Source organism: Microtus oregoni, unplaced genomic scaffold, assembly GCF_018167655.1.
Source record: "Microtus oregoni isolate MIOR12 unplaced genomic scaffold, Mior012 000015F_ref0000493, whole genome shotgun sequence".
In the NCBI taxonomy this organism is placed as follows: domain Eukaryota; kingdom Metazoa; phylum Chordata; class Mammalia; order Rodentia; family Cricetidae; genus Microtus; species Microtus oregoni.
The window spans coordinates 36,564,927-36,585,119 of NW_024543074.1; the positions used below are offsets into that span (position 1 = coordinate 36,564,927).

The window sequence follows — 20,193 nt, forward strand, 5'->3', positions numbered from 1 at the left end:
GTTCAATGTGGGATTCGTGAAAATACTTTATTTATTGAGACAGGTTCACACCATGCAGCTCTTAAAACCCAGCCTCCTGGGTAATTGGGATCATAGACCCACACCACTACACCTGGTTTGCTTCTGTTAATTGTTTTTGTTGTAGGGCGTGGGTGTGAAGTATGCATTTTTGCATGTGCACATATTGATGTGGGTGCACATGTATGTGGAGGCCAGAGGTCAGTGTTCAGTGTCTTCTTGAGTTCACCTGCTTTGTGAGGGCCTCTCACTCAACATGGAGTTCATTGATTAGCTAGATTAGGCCAGTGTGCTTAGAGATCTGCCTACTCCCCCACTCCCAGCGCTGGGGTTACAACATAGGCTGCCATACCCAGCTTTTATGAGGGTGCTGGGGAGCCAAGTTTGGCTCTTCACTCTTGTACAGCAGTCAGTTTACTGACGGAGCAAGCTCTGTGAACTTTTGAAGAGCACATTTGTACTATGGTACTGGGTTTTTATATAGGTAAATTTATATTGAGAACATTTTTATCTTTGTTTCCCAAAGGAAGATTTTACTTTGAACTTTTCTTTTTTGGTGAAACTTTGAAGTGACCAAATGACAGTTTTGAGTCTGCTGGAATGTTCATGTTTGTTGGTTGTTGGAATAGCCTCTTAGCGACAAGGTAGTAATCCCTGGACTCTTGTCTGCCACAGATTCCGGATTATAGGAACGCAGTCATCGTGGCCAAGTCTCCAGCTTCAGCCAAGAGGTAGGTGGGACTGCATGGCCTCTCTTGCCATGTCTTTAGGATGTCTCCATTGAATCCCATTGTCCAGGTCAGGCTGCAGTGGTTCCCCTAGTCCCCCTTATTTTTCTTCCATTGGTTAATTTAGTATTATGCTGCCACCTACCTGTTATGTAGATATTTTAGTATCTGCCAGCCATATTTCTTAACCAAAGTCATCCCATCTGAGGAATATTGACCTAGTGTATCTACTCTTAGTCTCCAGTAAGATGTCTCAGAAGGTAAAGGCATCTGCTGCCAAGCCTGATGCTTAACCTGAGTTCAGTCCCTGGGACCTACATGGTACAAAGAGAAAAACCAATTCCCATTAATTGTTCTCTGACCTCCATACATCCCTAACCCATTTTAAATAAATAAGTGTTTTGGTTCTTTTTTTTGTAGTGGGGGGGTTGTTTTGTTTTTCTGAGAGAAGATTTCTCTGTGTAACAGCCTTAGCTGTCCTGGACCACACAGAGATCCACCTACCTCTGCCTCCCAAGTGCCAAGATTAAAGGCGTGCACCACCATGCCTGGCAATAAATGTAATTTTTAAAAATCTGACTTAACCTACTTTGTTTATTGCCTCATCTTCAAAGAACTCAGTGACTTATTAGCAGACTTGTATCCAGCTGACAGGCCACGTGTTTGTGTGTGCAGAAAAATGACATTTACAAAACGGAAGCACTCTACGGCATCTCAGAGTCTATAGCGCAAGCCAGGTTTTGCCAAGGATACGGTAGCTTGATGATAAACTACAGCAAACTGGTTTTGGTTGAAAGGTTTTCCACATACCAATAACTATGCCTTTCTAGAAAAACACTGCCCCAGAGAGGGAAAGCACAAAATCACACAGGATTCAAACTCTGTAAAAATTATTTGCCAAGAAGAAAAAGAAAGAAACTAAAATCATTTTCCAGTCAAATGCCTTAGTTCACTGGATTTCTAGAATATATACATACACACATATCCTAATACAGTATAATAAATAATATAGTCCTTTTACTAAAAAGACAAACAAGGTGGTGTGAAGGAACCAGGTACTATCATTAGTATGGAAGGACGATATATTTTTTCCATGTAACTTATGGAACATCCACTTGGGACAGGATCTCACTATGTAGACCAGGCTGGCCTCAAACCCACAGAGATTCTTCTGACTCTGCCTCTAAGTGCTAGGACTAAAGACATACTACCACACCCAGCTCTCCACCTATGATTTTTTTTTTAAGATTCATTTTATTTTAATGTATATGAGTGTTTTGTCTGCATGTGTGTGTGTGTGCCCACCACCACATATATGGCTGATGTCCATGAAGGCCAGAAGAGGCATCAGATTCCGGAACTGTAGTTATAGCCGATTTTGAACTTTAGTGTGTGCTGGCAACTGAAGCTGGATCCTCTGCAAGGGCAGCAAGTGCTCTTTATTGCTGAGTCATCATCTCTCCAGCCCTGCTCCTATGACCTTTAAATCATCTCTAAATTATATAATTCCTAGTGCAAAGTAATAAATAGGTCTTTTTGCTGAAACTAGGTAAGAAGCAAAGTATCTCCATATTCAATAAAGAAATAAGTGGTTTTCTGATGCTTTCAGTATCTGGTAAAGTTGAATCCGCGATGCAAACCCCAAGAGTCTGGAAGGACTGGAATCTTTTCACAGTTCATAGCTTTTATAGTGCATTTACAGTAATGACAAATGCCACCTGTCACTCTTCAAGACTTTAGTAACGTAGAAAATCACCCTGTGGCCATTAAGAAATGAAGCCATCCTTCTCCTCAGACTGCCCTGAGCAGACACGCTTGTCTGTCTGCTGTTGCGGATTTGTCGTCGCAAGGAAATGACCTATGGCATGCTTTCTTCACCCAGCGCCAGTCCTGGAGGTTCATCTGTGTATGTTGTGTGGTGCTTATGACATCTAGGACAGTGACTACAGCTGACGTGATGTCAGACAGCTTTTTAATTTATTACTGCTGCCGTTATTTTGGTGTTGGGAATGGAACTCAGCATCAGACGGGTCAGAAAGTGCTCTGCCATTGAGCCACACCTTAACCCCCCATACCAAATCATAAATATTGGGGTATTCGGTAATTCCTAATAAAAGATTCTCCCTATGTGACTCAGCCCTTTTCTCTGAGCTCAGACAGATGTACACGTACAGATCACCTTTGATGTTTAACTGTCTGGCACAGGTTCTTCATATTTCCCTTAGAAATATGAATTCACTTCTCGATAGGACCAAGCCAACAGGTGACTTAGCTGTCTCAGGACAATTAAGGTGCGTGTGTTACAGTGATATCACACTTTCTACTGAAGGAGGCATTATGTCTCTATAAAAATGTACCTTGACAGTGACTGAGCCTGAGTCTAGATGTCCTAGAGTGATTACTAGCCTTGTAGCAGCACTTCTCTCAACTGTGGAGCGGTGCGAAAGCTGTACGAGGGAGGTTCTGCCTCCCCTCCCCTCCCCATCCCGGGGGAACTGTTTCCTAGCCTGGCTCCTGATGTCCTCTAAGTGTTATCCCTGAGACTGAGAAAGTTTCTCCCTCCCTCTTGTTTCCCTCTAGCTATTGTGAGCTTGTGGATAAAGCCTGTTTTTAATTGTTATTGGTGCTGAAAAAGTAAGACTAGAATTGCTGGGTCCTATGTAATTGGGATCTGGCCCAGTGGGGAGGGAGGATGTGGTATAATGTATGGTCAGGGACCTACTGAGTAGGGTGCACAGCAGTGAGTGGAAGATAACATGACTGTGCAAGGTAATTTTTGTTAATTTGACAAACTATAGATACCTGAGGAGAGGGGACCTTAGTTGTTGTATAAGAAAGTGGACTGAGCCGGGTGGTGGTGGCACACGCCTTTAATCCCAGCACTCGGGAGGCAGAGGCAGATGGATCTCTGTGAGTTCGAGACCAGCCTGGTCTACAAGAGCTAGTTCCAGGACAGGCTCCAAAACCACAGAGAAAGCCTGTCTCGAAAAACCAAAAAAAAAAAAAAAAAAAAAAAAGAAAGAAAGAAAATGGACTGAGCAAGCTCTGAGGTGCAGACTAGCAAACAGCGTTCCTCTGAGGTCTCTGCTTGAGTTCCTGTCTTGGCCCTCAGTGTAGACTGTGATCAGGAAGTTGAGTTAGGTTGTAGTCTGTCACTGCAGCAGAAAGCAGACCAGGACAGTGACAGACCATGGGAAAGTGAGCAAATGAAAGCCGAGTGGCTGTGCTGACCCCTGACAGCCGGGGAGACTAGCACTCCCAGGAATAAGGGCAGTCTTTCATGATGAGAAAAGGTTATTCCTTTTTTTTCCTACAGTGTGTTTCCTGGGATGGTTCCCAGTCATCTTGAGTCGTGTGCTTGCAGTGCTGCTCCTCCTGAAGGAGCATCCTTCCATCAGCCAGGCCTTCTCGCCTGTGGGCTGACAGTACAGTGAGGCAGTCGTGGGGATTTTATATTTTGTAGCATTCCGGGCATTTCGCATCCATAAAGTAGGAACTGGGGCTCTGCAGCAAGTGCTTTTTCTATTTCCTTTCCTCTGTGGAGAGGCCTGCTCTCATGGGAAGGTCATCACCCTCAAAAGCAGGAAAGGTCACTTCTTCAGGAGGGTGTGAGCTAAGTAGCAGGGTTTCTTTCAAAAAACAGTAACTGTAAGGAGAAGTGGGTGTGTCCTCAGGGATGGGCGGCAGTCTCACCCTCCCTGTCAGCCACCAGCAGAACACACAGGCTGCTAAGCCCAGGTCAGCTAGGGACTCCACCAGGAGACAACAGAATGGACATTCTGAGCTGTAAAGAAGGTCCGAGTTTAAAATTATTGAAGTTGGAGCTGGAGAGATAGATGGCTCAGTTAAAAACACTGGCTGCTCTTCTAGAGGACCTGGTTTTTATTCACAATGGAAGCTCACTGGCCTCTTTGAGCACCAAGCACACCTGTGCACATGCATACTTATAGGCAAAGCACTCACACATGTAAAATTAAATAAATATATATTTTTTACAAAAAAAAATACAGGGGCTGGAGAGATGGCTCAGAGGTTAAGAGCATTGCCTGCTCTTCCAAAGGTCCTGAGTTCAATTCCCAGCAACCACATGGTGGCTCACAACCATCTGTAATGGGATCTGGTGCCCTCTTCTGGCCTGCAGCATACACAAAGATGGAATATTGTATACATAATAAATAAATAAATATTTTTTAAAAAAATACAGAGGAGGTAGCCAAGAATTATCTCAAATTCCAGTTCCAGGGAATCCAACACCCTCTTCTGGCCTCCGTAGGCACTGCATACATATGACATATCAAAACAATTTTTTGTTAACGATTAAAGTCATACAAACTATATCTTTTTTTTTTTTTGACAAGGTCTTTCTCTGTAGCTCATATTGGCCTTGAATTTAAAGCATTCCTCCTGCTTTAGTCTCTATGGGATTGCCCCCATGAACCACCACACCCAGTGAGGTCCAGATGTTAATGGTGGATTCTGTGACACATTTATGGGAGAGTGAATGCTAACTTTATAAACATTTCCAGAAAAAGATGGTCAGTGGTCAGTAGATGCTCTCACCTAATTCTGAGGCTTCATTGCTGACAGCTGATTTAAGTGAACCAAGAGGGTAAGTTCTAAAACACCATGGTAGCAAACTGAATAACAGTGTACAAAAAATGAACACATCATGCCATTTGAGTTTGTCTCAGGAGCCTGAGGTTGGTGCAGCAGCTATTAAAGGTCTGTGAGTGTCATGTTAAAAGAACAAAAAAAGAGAAGCCACATAATTATCTCAGACTCAAAGATTTGACAGTCTAGCTTAAGCAAACTAAGAATAGAAGAGAACTTTTTCTTCATGTAAAGATCTGTAAAAACCTTAGAGCTGACATCTCAGTGTTGAAAACTGATGCTACCCCCCAGTTCTAGAACAAGACGGAAGTGTCTGTTCTTTCATTTGTATTCAGATGGTGCTGAGGTTCTAGGTTGTGCAGGTAAACAGTCAAAATGTGTGTGGACGCAGCAATGACTTCTTCACTCACATAGGAAACCTGATGGACTTTGGAAAATGATATCGGGACTAACAGTCACATTAGTAAATTTGTAAACGGTCCATATATATGCTGGGCGCACGCCTTTAATCTTAGCACTTGGGAGGCAGAGGCAGGAGGATCGCTTTGAATTTCAGGACAGCCTGCTCTGCATAGTGAGACTCTGTCCAAACCCAGCAGCCATGTCAAGTAACTCACAACCGGGTACAGAGGATAGTTCCAGGGATCCAAAACCCTCTTCTAACCTCCATAGGCAACTACACTCATGTGCATATATCCATGACAGACACATCTGTACATATAATTAAAAGTAAAATAGGCAGTGGTGGCACGCACACCTTTAATCCCGGCACTTGGGAGACAGAGGCAGGTAGATCTCTAAGTTTAAGGCTATCCTAGTTACAGAGTGAGTTCCAGGACAGGCTCCAAAACTAAACACAAACCCTGTCTCAACCCACCCCCCCAAAAGAAAGTAAAATAAAAATCCTTAATAAAAAATTTTAAATGAGAAATGGAACTAATTCCATTTCCTGTGAATAAGTAAATAGATAAGCAGCAATACACAGATCTCTCAGAGGTTGTGAAGTTGTGTGCTTGGAGTATGTAGTTTCTTGTGTTTTTATTGTACCTTCATAAAGCTTTAAAAAATTAATATGTAGTGCTTTAAAGACTGTTTAATGGACTTTGTTTCATATGATTGATTCTCAGAGAAGTCTCGCAGATAGTATTAGCAATTGGAAGAAAGGAAACTTGAGGCTTCAAGGCGGTTCCTTGACACTCAGCTTCTCATTGCCTGATGAAAGCAGCTCATTTGTAGGTTCTACGCTCATCCTTCCTGAGTCTTGAGTAGCTATTCTTTTTTGTTTTGTTTGATTGGTTAGTTTTAGTTTGGGGTTTTTGTTTTTCCAGACAGGGTTTCTCAGGGTAGCCCTGACTGTCCTTGAACTCACTCTGTAGACCAAGCTGGCCCCAACTCAGGGATCTAACAGCCTCTTCCTCCTAAGTGCTGTAATTAAAGGTGTGTACCACCACCTGACAGTCATTTTATTTTGTAATTACTCCTTTGGGAGAGACATTTTGCTTATGTCCTTTAGTGTCTTGCCCAGACCTTAACAGGCCGAGTTCTTGTGTGGTTTTTTGATCTGCTGTTCTTTGCAGGGCACAATCTTTTGCAGAGCGTCTGCGACTGGGAATTGCAGTGATTCATGGAGAAGCACAGGATGCTGAGTCTGACTTGGTGGATGGCCGGCACTCCCCACCCATGGTCAGGAGTGTAGCTGCCATCCACCCCAGCCTGGAGATCCCAAGTAAGTGTCCACAAGTACTTTTTTGTCACTTTTCTCTGAGCTGCTTGAATTTGTAGAATGGATATTTTAATATAAATTCTCTTTTTAAAATTATTACTAGTTTTTTTATATTTATTTTTGGTTTTTATGTGTATGCCATATGTGTACAAGTACAGAAAGTGGCATCAGATGCCTAGAGCTGGAGTCACAGGATATTGTGAGCACTTTGGTGCTAGGAAACAAGCTCAGGTCCTGGAAGAATAGCCAGTGCTCTTATCCACAGAGCCACTTCTGCAGCCCATGGATTCCCATTGGTGTGTGTGTTCACATGCACACTCATGTATATTTGCAGCTACACATGCACATGGAAGCCAGAGATCCATGTTAGCTATTTTTCTCAGTGCTTTCCATCTTTTTGTTTGTTTTTTGACAAGGTCTCTCACTGGCCTGAAGTCACCTATTGTCTAGACTGGTTAGGCAGCAAGCCTTAGGGGCCCCTTGTCTTACCCTCTCCAACCTGGGAATTACAAGTACGCACCATTACACCCAGATCTATTTATTTTTAATGTAGGTGCTGGGGACCCAAACTCAGTCCTCAGGCAAGCGCTTTATTTCCTGAATCATCTTCCTAGTCTTTTTCTTAACTTTTTGAGTAGGCAAAAACTGATAATACCCTTTCTAGTTGAATTATGGTACCTGTTAGCCTCCCACATTTAGGAAAGACTAGAAAAATGTTCTGCAGTTTAGACTTCTGCTATACCTCGGGGAGCTGTATGCATCTGTCTTTTCAATGCGTAGGCATAGGCAGGAGGCTTCTTTATGCACAAAACCATTCAGTATTATGTTATATCAAATGCAAAGTGTAACAGCCCAACTCCTAAATTACTGCAGTAGCTTGTAACAGTCAGAGCACAGCATTTCACTTTTCAGCCTCTAAACCCATGTCCATCTCACATGCAAAATATATCATGTATCATTCCAGCCAATAGCCCTAAAAGTTTATTCCAGTTAAACCTTTTTTGTTTTTCAAGACAGTGTTTCTCTGTGTAGCTTTGGAGCCTATCCTGGAACTAGCTTTGTAGACCTGGCTGACCTTGAACTCACAGAAAACCACCGCCTCTGCCTCCCAAGTGCTGGGATTAAAGATGTGCGCCACCACTGCCTGACTCCAATTAAGTCTTGACTTGGTTCTAGTAAAAACTCAAAAGTCCCAAGTCTTATATAAATATCATCTTAGACAGAAGTGGGTGAAACTCAGAGTGTCGTTCTGAAGCAGTTTTTTCTCTAGCTTTAATCCACCCTCCTTTTCCTGTTGATTAAGTATATGCTTCCAGAATACAAAGTGGAATAGACACCAAGTCATGGCACCAATGTTATGGTTTAAGTAAAAAAATGCTGCAGGTCCTCAAGTGGCAGCAGTGGAGAGCAGACCATGAGACCAAGGCGGGCCACAAAGGCAGCTGGGTCCCAGGCAGGGAGCCATGCGGTGGGTGAGAGACTATAAGCACGCCATGAAGAGTGAGGTTGGATATTTATTTAGTGGGTTATGGGGGGGAATGAAAGGGGAGAAGGGGAAGAGCAGAGAGAGTGAAAGAGAAATGGGGTGGGGAGAAGGGAGAGAAACAGAAGTGCCTTGGTGGTAGGGGTAGGTGGGGGTAGGCAGGGCTTGTCTCTTAAAGGGACAGGACAGACCATTACACTTGGGACCATCTTTTAAGATCTAAGAGGAGAGTGGCACTGCCCAGAGATGTTATCATGACTTAACGTTTGTGTCTTCTGGAGAGCTGGGGCAGGGAGGGAGCCTGACCAGAATGGAGGAGCAAAGTCAGGAAGCCCACGGTCCTGGCATGCTACTGTGTCACATAGTAGATATCTGTTATTTGGTAGAAATTTAGGCTGTGCCTGTCATTTTTGTGTCTGCCACTGTTGTGTGCATTCATGGCTGAATTTCTCTGTGGACATCAGGTTTCCTTTCTTTTGGCTGTATACCTAGGGACTGCTTGCCAACCTGTTGATCATGTTTAACTTTTTGAAAACTACCTGTTTTGCACTGCAGATGTACCATTGCATCACTTCTTAAAAAAAAAAAAAAAAAAAAAAAAAACCACTTGCAGGCCTGTTAACCCCAGAGGCCAGAAGAGGGCATCAGACTCCCTGGAACTAGAGTTAGCAGATGCTTGAGAACTGCCATGTAGATGCTGGGAACAAAACCCAGGTCTTCTTGAAGACAGCAAGGCACCAGCTGTTCCATTCTGTATCAGCAATACATGAGGGCTCCAATCTCTCCAAAATTAAACTTTCTTAAAAATCCAGCCATTCTGTGGGTGTGAATGGCCTTTCGCTGTGGTTGTGTTTCTCCAATGACTAGTACTGTCGGGTAGTGTCTGTGTCAGGCTGTTTGTCTCTGCTGCTTAGAGAAATGTCTATTCACATCTTTTGCCAATTTTTAATTGGTTGCTCGGCTTTTGTTATCAAGTTGAATGATGCCAGACTCTCACCAAAGAGACAGTGTTTAAATACTGTCTCATTCCGGGAGTTCTTTTTTCTGTCTTGATAAGTGTCCTTTGGTGTACAAAAAGTTTAATTTAATGAAGTCCAGTTTATATTTTCATTCGTTATTTGGTATTTGATGTAATGTCAAAGAATCTTGTTTTCTTTCATTTCTTGAAGCCACCTTTTAGTTTTCAGATGTTCTTAGTTCCTTGGTTAAGGTTATCCCCATATGTTTTATTGCTTGAATACTTATACATGCAAGATTGCCTTTTCTCCCTTATTTGTGTGTGTGTATGAGAGAGATGTGCATATGTATATTGCTTCCCCTTTATTTTGGAGATATATGTGATATGTGTATATATGAGAGAGTATGTGTGTGTGTGTGCATGTTTCTGTGTTCATGTAGAGCCCAAAGGTTAACATTCAAAGTCTTCCTCATTAGCTCTCCATATTATGTATTAAGTTGGGGTATCTCTTCCTTGAACCAGAGCTCACCAGTACAGATAGTCTAGCCAGCTAGCTTGGTCCAGGGAATCCCTGTCTTTACCTTCCAATTTCTGGAATTACACATGGGCTGCCATCCCCACCTAATGTTTATGTGAGTTCTAGGGACCTGAATTCCAGTTCTCATGTTTTCCACTTACACAGCAAGTGTTTTAACTGCTGAGCCATATCCACAGCCTGGGGTTTGTAATTCACCTTTGGAGTAGTCGCTGCTCACCATCAGAAGAAGAAACACCAGGCTCTCTGCGTGGATTTATCCCTTTTATTGTCATGACAGAGGCAACTTAAGGGTGGGAAGGTTTGGTTTTGGTTTACAATGTCAGAGAGTTCATTGTACAATATAAGGAATGCATGGTGGAGTGAGTCTTAATCAGTGACATCAGGTAGTGACAGTTCGCATAGCTGCAGCCTGGGAAGCAGAAAGTACTAGACCGTAATCAGGGTTGGGTATAGACCTTAGAGGTCTGCTCCTGCTGACATATTTCTGTCAGCCAGGCCTCACTTTCCAAATGTTCCACCAGCTTCAGTGTGCCACAGCTAGGGACAGTCATTCAAATCACAAGCCTATGAGGGACAATTGAGATTTGAACTGGAACCCTGCAGATGGCAGAATCCTGTGCTAGCTTGGGCTGTGCTTCAGAATTTCTTGGGGTGTTCTGTAACAGAGGCACACCATCTGTTAGAGGTGTTTCAGGACTCCCCTCTGATCCAGATGCCTTTTGTTCTTTCCTTGTCTCACATACCCAACGTAATCCTGGGCAGCAATGGTGCATGGGATGTCCTTGATTTGTTCCTTTTTTTAGGCAATATTATTGGGCTTCATGCTACCTGGGAATTTTATAGTCCACCATCAATTGAGGGAGTTCCTTTCCCTCCTAAGTATTGGGAATTTTTCATAAAACATTAATTTGTTTTTGTTTTTTGAGACAAGATTTCTCTGTGTATCCCTGGCTGTCCTGGAACTCTTATCTGTAGACCAGGCTGGCTTCAAATTCAGAGATCAACCTGCCTCTGCTTCCTGAGTGCTGGGATTAAAGGCGTGCACCACCATGACCTGTGACATTAACTACTTAAAACCTTTTAAGTCTTTGTTCTACTTTGAGCATAGGCACTGAGGTGTGTGTTTCATTCTAACCAGTGCTGATTCCTAAAGAGAAGCCCCCAATCACAGTTGTTGGTGACGTCGGAGGAAGGATTGCCATCATTGTGGTACGTAGTTCTCTTTTATTGTTACCATCGTCACTCTGTTGTCTTACTTGTAATTGTGTGCATAAAGACCATGGGGGCAGTGTGGCCAAGTAAGTATCACGTTGGTTGCTGCTTTGTGCTGTATGTTAATTTGGGCCCCAAAGAGAAAAATGGTAATAGTTTAAGGAAAAACACAGGAACCAGGCAGTGGTGGTGTACACCTTTAATCCCACACTCAGGAAGCAAAGGCAAGAGGATCTCTGTGAGGCCGGCCTGGTCTACAGAGCAAGTCCCAGGATGAACAGAGCTACACAGAGAAACCTTGTGTTGGAAAACCAAAAGAGGGGGGGGCGGGGATAGACAGTCTGTATAGTTACCTGAATATGGCACAGTGTTTATTTCCATAATTTGAGAGTTGTTATTTTTATGGTTAAAGTAAGGGACCAAATTGATTAACGTTTTAAACACAGATGGGCAGTAAGGGTTGTAGTTCATTAAGGCCTTGGTTTTGGTACCTAACCCAAAATTCAAACATCATTTTATACACACATATAAATGGTAGACTGAGGAATGGATCAGACACCTGCAGCTCACTGCTCCCTGAGTAGAGAGCATGGGACCAGGGGCCAAGAGCATTCCTAGGCTTTTCCTGGTCTCTTCTCTCCCCAGAGCTCTCATTAGCCTGAGGGCTTCCCATTCATGACATTACTGAACTTTACAGTATACCAAGAGTACTGTTCCTAAATGTGAAAGACCTGGACCCTGGGACTGCAGAGGCGGCTCAGTGGTTAGTACATTTGCTCTTCCTACAGAGGACCCGGGTTCATTTCCCAGCACCCACATGGCAGCTCACAGTTGTCTGTAACTCTAGTTCCAGGGGATCCAAAACACACAGGCAAAACACTCTTATACATTTTTTTTTAAATAAAGGCTTGCGTGTTCCTATAAATAGTGTGTGTGTTCACATGATGACTTGGTCCATGCTGTGGTTGACTACCTGGTTAGTGGTACTTCAGTCTTCGCTGCTGAATGTTGTGCTATGTTACAGCACAGCGGATGCATCCGTTCTCTGCATTGGACAGCTTTCTTTTTTTCCTTATGTTTATCTGGGAGTATATGTATGTAGATATATGTGCATGTGAAGGTTAAAGAGCAGTTTGTGGGAGTCATTTATCCCCTGCCACTGTATGGGTCTCGAGGATCACACTTGGTGTCAGACTCGTTTGCAGTTGAGTCACCTGCTGGCCCGTCTCCCTGGTTTCTAGACAGTTTTTTCTCATTCCCAGTAACATTGCTTTGAGCATCCTTGCATCCGTTTCCTGGTGCGTCATCCAAGAGCTTTTAGTGGGGATGACTGGAGTCACTGGGTTTGAAAGTGCTATAACAGGCTCCTATCATCATGGGTGCCTTGTACCTTTTCCTGTTGTTTGGTGGTTTCGTTTGTACCCTTTTCAGGTACATCTCCCATGTCATCCCAAGATTGTTTCATGGACACAAAGGTAGTGGTGGAAGGTGCAGATCAAGCATGGCAGCTGCCATAGCAAATCTGTTTTTCTTTTTCCTCTAGTACTAAGGGTTGAACCTATGGCTCTGTTTGTGCTAGACAAATGTCTACCATTGAACTATATCCTCAGCCCTGTTTTTATTCTGAAGCAGAATTGCTGAGGCTGGCCTTGAACTAGTTCTTCATTTCAGTCAGGACTCCGGCTCAGAGTCTTCCTGCCTCAGCCTTTCTAGAAGCTGGAATTACAAGTTTGTACTGTAACCCTCAACTCAGCTGTGCTTTTTTAAAGATTTATTATGTATACAGTGTTCTGTCTGCATGTGTGCCTACAGACCAGAAGAGGGTGCCAGCTCTCGTTATAGATGGTTGTGAGCCACCATGTGGTTGCTGGGAATTGAACTCAGGACCCCTGGAAGAATAGTCAGTGTTCTTAACCTCTGAGCCATCTCTCCAGCCCTGTGCTTTTAAAAAACAAACAAGGACCAGCCAAGGTAGCTCAGCAAGGAAAGCCTGATGGCCTGAATCCAATCCCTAGAGCACGTACAGTTGTTGAAAGACAGAACTGATGACCATAGGTTGTCCTCCAACTTCCACGTGCATGCCATGGCATGTGTACACATACATTCACACATGCTGACATGCACACTATCAATAAATGGTTCAAAGTGCTTACCTCATGACATGAGCACCTGAACTTGAATCTCCAGAGCCCTCATAAAGCCAGGTCATACATTTTTAACCTCAGTGCTTCTGTGGGGAGTGGCAGGCAAAGACAGAATTCCCTCCCAGAAGCTCCTGAGTCAGCATATGTACCAGTAAATAGAAACCCTGTCTCAGACAAAGTGGAAAGTGGGTAACAGCAGTACCTGGGGCTTTCATAAGTCCTCTGACTTGCACAAAGGCTGCCTGCATTCAAGTACATGGAACATATTCACATATGCACAAACCCCAAATTTAAAAACCGGCACTTTATTTTGAGGTAATTATAGGTTCACAAAAAGAATGAAAACCTTCAGGGAGGTCCTGTAGGCTCTTGACCATGCTTTCCTCCATATGCTGGCTAGTTTTTATGTCCTCTTAACACAGGCTAGAGTCATTTTGGAAGAGGAAACCTCAGCTGAGAAACTGCTTCTACTACACTGGTCTGTGTGCAAGCCTGTGGTGCATTTTCTTAATTTGTGATTGATGGGGGCCGATTGTGGGTAGTTCCATCCCTAGGCTGGTGGTCCTAGGTTCTATAAAAAAAAAAAAAGCAAGCTGAGCAAGCAGTAAGTACAGTAAGCAGCACCCCTCCGTGGCCTCTGCACCAGCTCCGGTCTCCAGGTTCCTGCCTTGACTCCCTTGCTGGTGGACTATGTTGTGAAACTGTAAGCTGAAATAAACCCTTTTCTGCCCAAGTTGCTTTGGTCATGATGTTCATCACAGCAGTAGACACCCTCGCTAAGACTCTGCATCTTGCCCAACAGTGGTTGAGTAATAGGTGCATGCTACAGCATGCGCTCCCGCACAGTATATACACAAATACAGGAACAAATCCACAAAAAGTGTAGTACAAAGGAACTGTTAAGCTAGCTGACATCCATTATACTCTTAAAAATGTTTTTTCTAAAGACAGGTCTTTCTACATAGTCTTGACTGTCCTGAAACTCACTCTGTAGACCAGACTGGCTTTGAACATATTTTAATCTCTGACCTCCACATATGTGATACACGGTACTCATGCACCCATACATATATACAAATAAGTAAATATACTTGAGTTTTTCAGAGAAATTGCTTAGCTGGGCACAGTGGTGTGGGCTTGTATGTACTCCCAGCTAAGGTGGGAGAATCTCTTGAGCCCAGGCCTTTGGAACACCCTGAACCACATAAGACCCCAAGTCAGACAAACCCACCATGTCACGTTTTCCCATACAGGGAGTAAGAAAGTATAAGAAAGTGTTTGGGGAAGCCTTTAAAGTAAGTAGTTCCATTAGTCAGAGTTGAAAGCATCTTAAAAAAAAAAAAAAAAAAGCTTTCCTGTGTATTTCAAAGTCATCCCACAGACTCCCCGTCTCCCAGGGCCTTGAGCGTGCTAGGAGCTCCCTGGCAAGTGGCAGGTGCTGTGGGGGAGGTGACTTGTGTGAGAAGCCTAGGAGGGCTGTGGGGGTGCAGGCACAGGAACATGCCACCATTCTGTTGAGACTGAACCGTAGGTGCCCTGGCTCTTCTTTCTTCTTCCTGCTTGTCCAGCCTGTCTTTACAAGTGTTGCTGTGCCTTTTGCTCCATCTTTGATTGACAGGATGACATCATCGATGACGTGGACAGCTTTCTTGCTGCAGCAGAGACCCTGAAGGAAAGAGGCGCATATAAGATCTTTGTGATGGCAACTCACGGCTTGTTATCCTCTGATGCCCCCCGGCTGATTGAAGAGTCTGCCATTGATGAGGTAGTAGTGCTAGCCGTCACTGGGCTGCCTGGGTACTGACTGCCCGAATCCTTAACAGAGATAACAAGTACTAGCTCATTTTCAGTAAGAAGAGAAGATGCAAACCAATAGGGTAGCTTGTGACTTTAATCTCAGCATTGGAGAGGCTGAGACAGGAGGCTTGCCATGAGTTCTACATCAGTCTGGCCTACAGAATGAGATCATGTCTCAAAAAAAAATTAAAAATGGGGGTCGGGGGTAGATGAAAAGTTGATTGTGTTTGCATTTTATACTGTGGTGCTTTCCCGTTTGAATGAGGTGTGACCTGATTCAGTATGACTTACAGTGGTGTTTAGAGTGCTCCAGTTGTGTGCTGGGCACGCAGCTGACTTAAGAAGAAACATCCCCTGTGAGCTCTTATTGCACATGCCCTCTTAGTTACCGTTGCTTTATTTCTCTGTGGGTTTGCCCATGTGCCCATTTCACACTGGTCGTCTGTGACTAGACGTAGTGTTTTCAAGATGTAGTAAGTCTCCATGCCTGAAAAATGCCCTGCAGTGGGCTGTGCTACATGCTATCTCTTCCTAAGTCGTTGGAAGGTTGGGTTGTTTACATCTTTTAAAATTGATCTGTATCTGTTTTGTGTGTGTCGTGCGTGTGAATGTGGGTGCTCGTGTAGTCAGAGGACACCTTTCAGGAGTCAGGTCTCCCACAGTTGGGAAAGAGAGAACTCCAGCCCCACCAGCAGTGAACAGGAGTTCCCGTTTATCCACATTTCCCCAACATTTGTCGGCGTCATATGGGCTGAATCTGCACTGATAGGAATGAGGTCATCAGATCTTGAAGCTTGAGCAGCTTTGCCCTAATGGAAGCAGGACCTGTGGGAAAGAGCAGGTCCTGGACACGGTAAACCTCAGACGCTGTGGGGGGTGACAGGCCCCCCAGCAGGGTGAACTGCAGATGAAGCCATGACATTAGCTGGATTTGCTCTGTTTTCCAGGTTTGGCTTTGTTCTATTCTGTTCTGTTCTGTTGAAGTACTGGGGCTGAACCCAGACCTTCACACACCAAGCATACACTCTGCCATGAATCACACCCCAGCCCTGAAGCTGCTTGGCGTCTGATGCTCTGTTTCTTGTGACTCACAGGTGGTGGTCACTAACACCATCCCACATGAAATCCAGAAGCTCCAGTGCCCCAAGATCAAAACCGTGGACATCAGCATGATCCTCTCAGAAGCCATCCGCCGCATTCACAATGGAGAGTCCATGTCCTACCTGTTCAGAAACATAGGCTTAGATGACTGAACATTGCTCCCGTGGCAGAACTCCCACTGGTCACATGGGAAGCCCAGCGTGCATGCTGGGAGGGCCCTTGCCTGGCCAGGTACTCCTTCCCTCTCCCCACATTCTCCTGAGTGATTCCTGTGATGGGACAAGGACCAACTTTTTAATGTCAGTTTAGGTTTTTGTGAGTTTAGGGGTAATTTTTATAACAGAAAGACCTCCTCTGAAATAAAATAAGTTAAAACCTGATGATTTTTAGTGTAACCTAAAAAGATAACACTTGATGAGGTTTTTAAGCTCAGCCTTTTTTTTTTTAAAGTTGCTTGATCCAAGTATTCAAAAAAGTTAAATAAAATGACCTGCTGTCTACTATCTATAGTCAAAAGCTACTGTTGGTTCCAGTGACATTTTTAGAAATGCTTTTATAATGGGCATATAGCGTATGTGGCTATTTATTCTCTGCAACAAAGAAAAATAAAACCTCGTGTTTGTATTTTAAGCCTCTGTATGTGGACAGTCAGTTTTCTGTATCTGGAATAGACAGCCATGAAGACCTGAGTCACTCACAGCTTCTGAACTGTGCTCATAGCTCTGTCTGGTGATGCAGTCCTGGCTCTTTTTTTTTTTTTTTTTGATTTTTTGAGACAGGGTTTCTCCGTAGCTTTTTGGTTCCTGTCCTGGAACTAGCTCTTGTAGACCAGGCTGGCCTCGAACTCACAGAGATCCACCTGTCTCTGCCTCCCGAGTGCTGGGATTAAAGGCGTGCGCCACCACCGCCCGGCAGTCCTGGCTCTTATAGGTCCTCAGAAGCCTGCAAATTCTTGACACAGAGGTGGGGCTCACAGCTTCATCAATGTGACTCTGTTTTCTTCTTCAGAGTCCAGCCAATCCTTAGACCAAGATGTAAAATATTATTTTAAGGTGTGTTACTTTTATTGATGCTCTGGAACATTTGTTTAATGATGTAAAGATGTGTTTGATTAAATAAAATTCACCTGCTGACAGGTAGTAGGGAGGAGCCAAGTGGAAGGGAAGAGGGGCGAGGAGAAGCACCAGGGCTTTTGGACAGACAGACAAGAAGGTGAGGCTATGAGCTACTTGCAGAATTCCTCAGGCTGCTGCCCTCATGGTCTAACCACTGCTGATAGCCATGGAGTTGCAGTTTATGATTCAGACAACTGTAGATTAAAAGACAGCAACAAATTTAAAAAAAAAAAACAAAAAAAAAGAGGGAGAACAATTGGCACCCAATGTGGGGCACCAAAATGTTGTGTGATATTTTACTCTTAGCTTTTTTTGGAGGGGGGGCACCACCCAGGTCCCAAATAAATCACACACGGAGGCTATTATTAGGAATGCCTGGACTTGGCTGAGCTTGTTTCATGCCCACTGTTCTTAAATTATTCCAACTACTTTTTGCCTCTGGGCTTTTTCCTTTTCTTACTTCTGAATCTCATTCTTTCACTCTTACTCTGACATCCTCCCCCCTTGTTCTCTCGTTGCTCCTCCTCTTCCTTGTTTCTCCTACTCTCTGCCTTCCACCCCTGCCTGTCCTTGCTCCTGCCACGCTATTGGCCATTCAGCTCTTTATTAGACCATCAAGTGTTTTAGACAGGCAAAGAATCACAGCTTTACAGAGTTAAACAAAAGCAACACATCTTTGCATCATTAAACAAATGTTCCACAGCATAAACAAAAGTAAGACACCTTAAACTAATACTCCCCAACACAAGATTCAGTAACTCATGCTGGGTGAGAGGCTCTGTGGGTGGGGCTTGTCTGTGTCAAGGATTTAGGATTTAAGAGTTTCAAGTTGAGTTTTTTTTTTAAGATTTGTTTTTATTTTTTTATGTATGAGTGTTTTACTGCATGTATGTGTGTGCACGACATACATGCCTGGTGTAGAGATCCGAAGAGGGCATTGGATCTCCTGAAACTGGAGTTAACAGGTGTTTGTGAGCAGCCAGCATGAGTGCTGTCACCCAGCCCTGAAGTTTATATGCTGTCCATCCTCATTACAGTGTGGAGCAGGCCTACACCAGAGTGTTGATGCCCACCTCATTTTACTAAGGAAAAACAGGCATCCCATCTCGAGGTTTAAAACCCAGTTGGATAACAACGCCTTTGCCTTTGTGATCCGGGAAGGAAGGAGTCCCAGTGTCACAGATAGGAGGCTTGGGCCCATCTCCCTGACAGCTACCGGAAGAGCTTTGGGAACACCGTGTCACCACATGAGAGAACTGGTGTGTGGTCAGGAGCTCAGTCCTGGCCTGTGCTAAAAGAAGCTCCAACTGTGAATGTCCTCTGTCCTGTGGCTTTTCTCCTGCTCCTTTATAGACAGCAGGGGAGGAAGTAAGTGGCATTTCACTGGGAACAAGGGCAGCACTTTCTAGTGCTCCTGGGTGTCTAGGTCCCTGCTGGCACTTTGGCCTTCACCTTTGTCTGACAAGGGAGGATGGGCCACTGTGGATGCTGCTTGAGGGGAGTGTACTTTCCAGCACTTGCAATGGGACGCTGTGGCCAATGCGGCTCCAGGCCTGGTCCTCTAGGTGTCATTAGCGAGGCAGACATATTTACAGAAGAGAAGCAAGTACAGGAAGATGAGTAATGGAAGCAGTTGAGGCTGAGGTGGGAGGACCCACAGCTTACACTCTGGTGTAAGCCCGCTCCACTGGGAAAGCCCAGAGCATGAAGAAGTTATCCCAGAGGAGTCAGAATAGGGAGGGTATGCAGGTGCCCACACTCAGGCACACGTGAAGCCCAGTGCTTACTGCTGCTAGAGCAGACAGGTCCTGGAGGGGCCTGTGTTCATGGTTAGAAAGGGCCATGGTGCTGAGGACCACAGGAGTGCCAGGAAGGGAGGACACAGCTAGATCAAGCCTCACCCCACTTCTCCCTTCTCAGCAAACCTGCAACGGGTTTGAAATTTCAGAGTTTCCCAGACTTGCTCAGCCAGAGACACCCTAAGCATACTGTAGTCAGAGATGATGTGCACTTGAATCCTAATTCCATAACAAAAAAGACTAGGCTGGGTGTGGTGGCACAGACTTGTCAGCGAGGCACCCAGGAGTTTGAGGCTGGAGTGACCTGCGGAGGACGGTCTGGGAGTGGGGGGTTAGTAGTTTCTCATTTGTACTGACCATAATGCCATCTCTTGACAAATGTGTTTAAAATAAAGTATTTGCAGCATCAAGAATCACAAGGTATTCCTGAGTGCCATGGGTAAGAGAAAACACCAGTTCAGCCACCACTGTGCAGGAGAGGTCACCGTTTGGCTCGCAGTTTCTTCTTTGCTCCAAGTCCCCACCTTCATGCCCAGTCAAGCTAGTGGGAGGGTAGGACCCCTAAAGAATCCTGAGAATACTTCCATGGGTGGAAAGTAACTCTCCAGTTGGCTGCTGAGGCCAGGAAACAACATTGATTTGTTGACTTCTGTGGGGTGCACTGGGCAGATCCACTCTGTTCAGCTATATTTTTTGTTTCCAAAATGGCTTCCAAGCACCCCACCTTTTCGGCCCATGGCCTGACCCGCTTGCTGGTGGCCTCAGTGGAGGCTGCAGCCTCATTCTAGGGTACATATCTGTCAGTGGTGTCAGTCCATCCAGGCCCAGATGGTGGTGCCCTGCGCTTCCCCTCTGCCCTGGCTGGACCCTATAGAACCCACCTGGAGCTCTATAGCTGTCGGGGTGAATAAAGGCGTGGCCCGTGGGTAGGGCCTGCTGTTTTGACTTAACCCACTGAGCCATCTC

General features: G+C 44.6%; 1 protein-coding gene across 7 annotated transcripts in view; it reads left to right on the forward strand.

Moving 5' to 3' along the window:
• Positions 1 to 16,943, forward strand: part of Prpsap2 (phosphoribosyl pyrophosphate synthetase associated protein 2) — a 37,427-nt gene extending 20,484 nt beyond the window's left edge. For all 7 annotated transcript variants that reach the window (XM_041665450.1, XM_041665449.1, XM_041665454.1 and 4 more), the window contains 5 exons: positions 694 to 749; positions 6,935 to 7,083; positions 11,198 to 11,268; positions 15,034 to 15,180; positions 16,307 to 16,943. In XM_041665450.1, the coding sequence (XP_041521384.1) occupies positions 694 to 749; positions 6,935 to 7,083; positions 11,198 to 11,268; positions 15,034 to 15,180; positions 16,307 to 16,465 (582 nt within the window). In that variant the 3' untranslated portion in view covers positions 16,466 to 16,943. The remainder of the gene's footprint in view (positions 1 to 693; positions 750 to 6,934; positions 7,084 to 11,197; positions 11,269 to 15,033; positions 15,181 to 16,306) is intronic.
• The last annotated feature ends 3,250 nt before the right edge of the window (positions 16,944 to 20,193 follow it).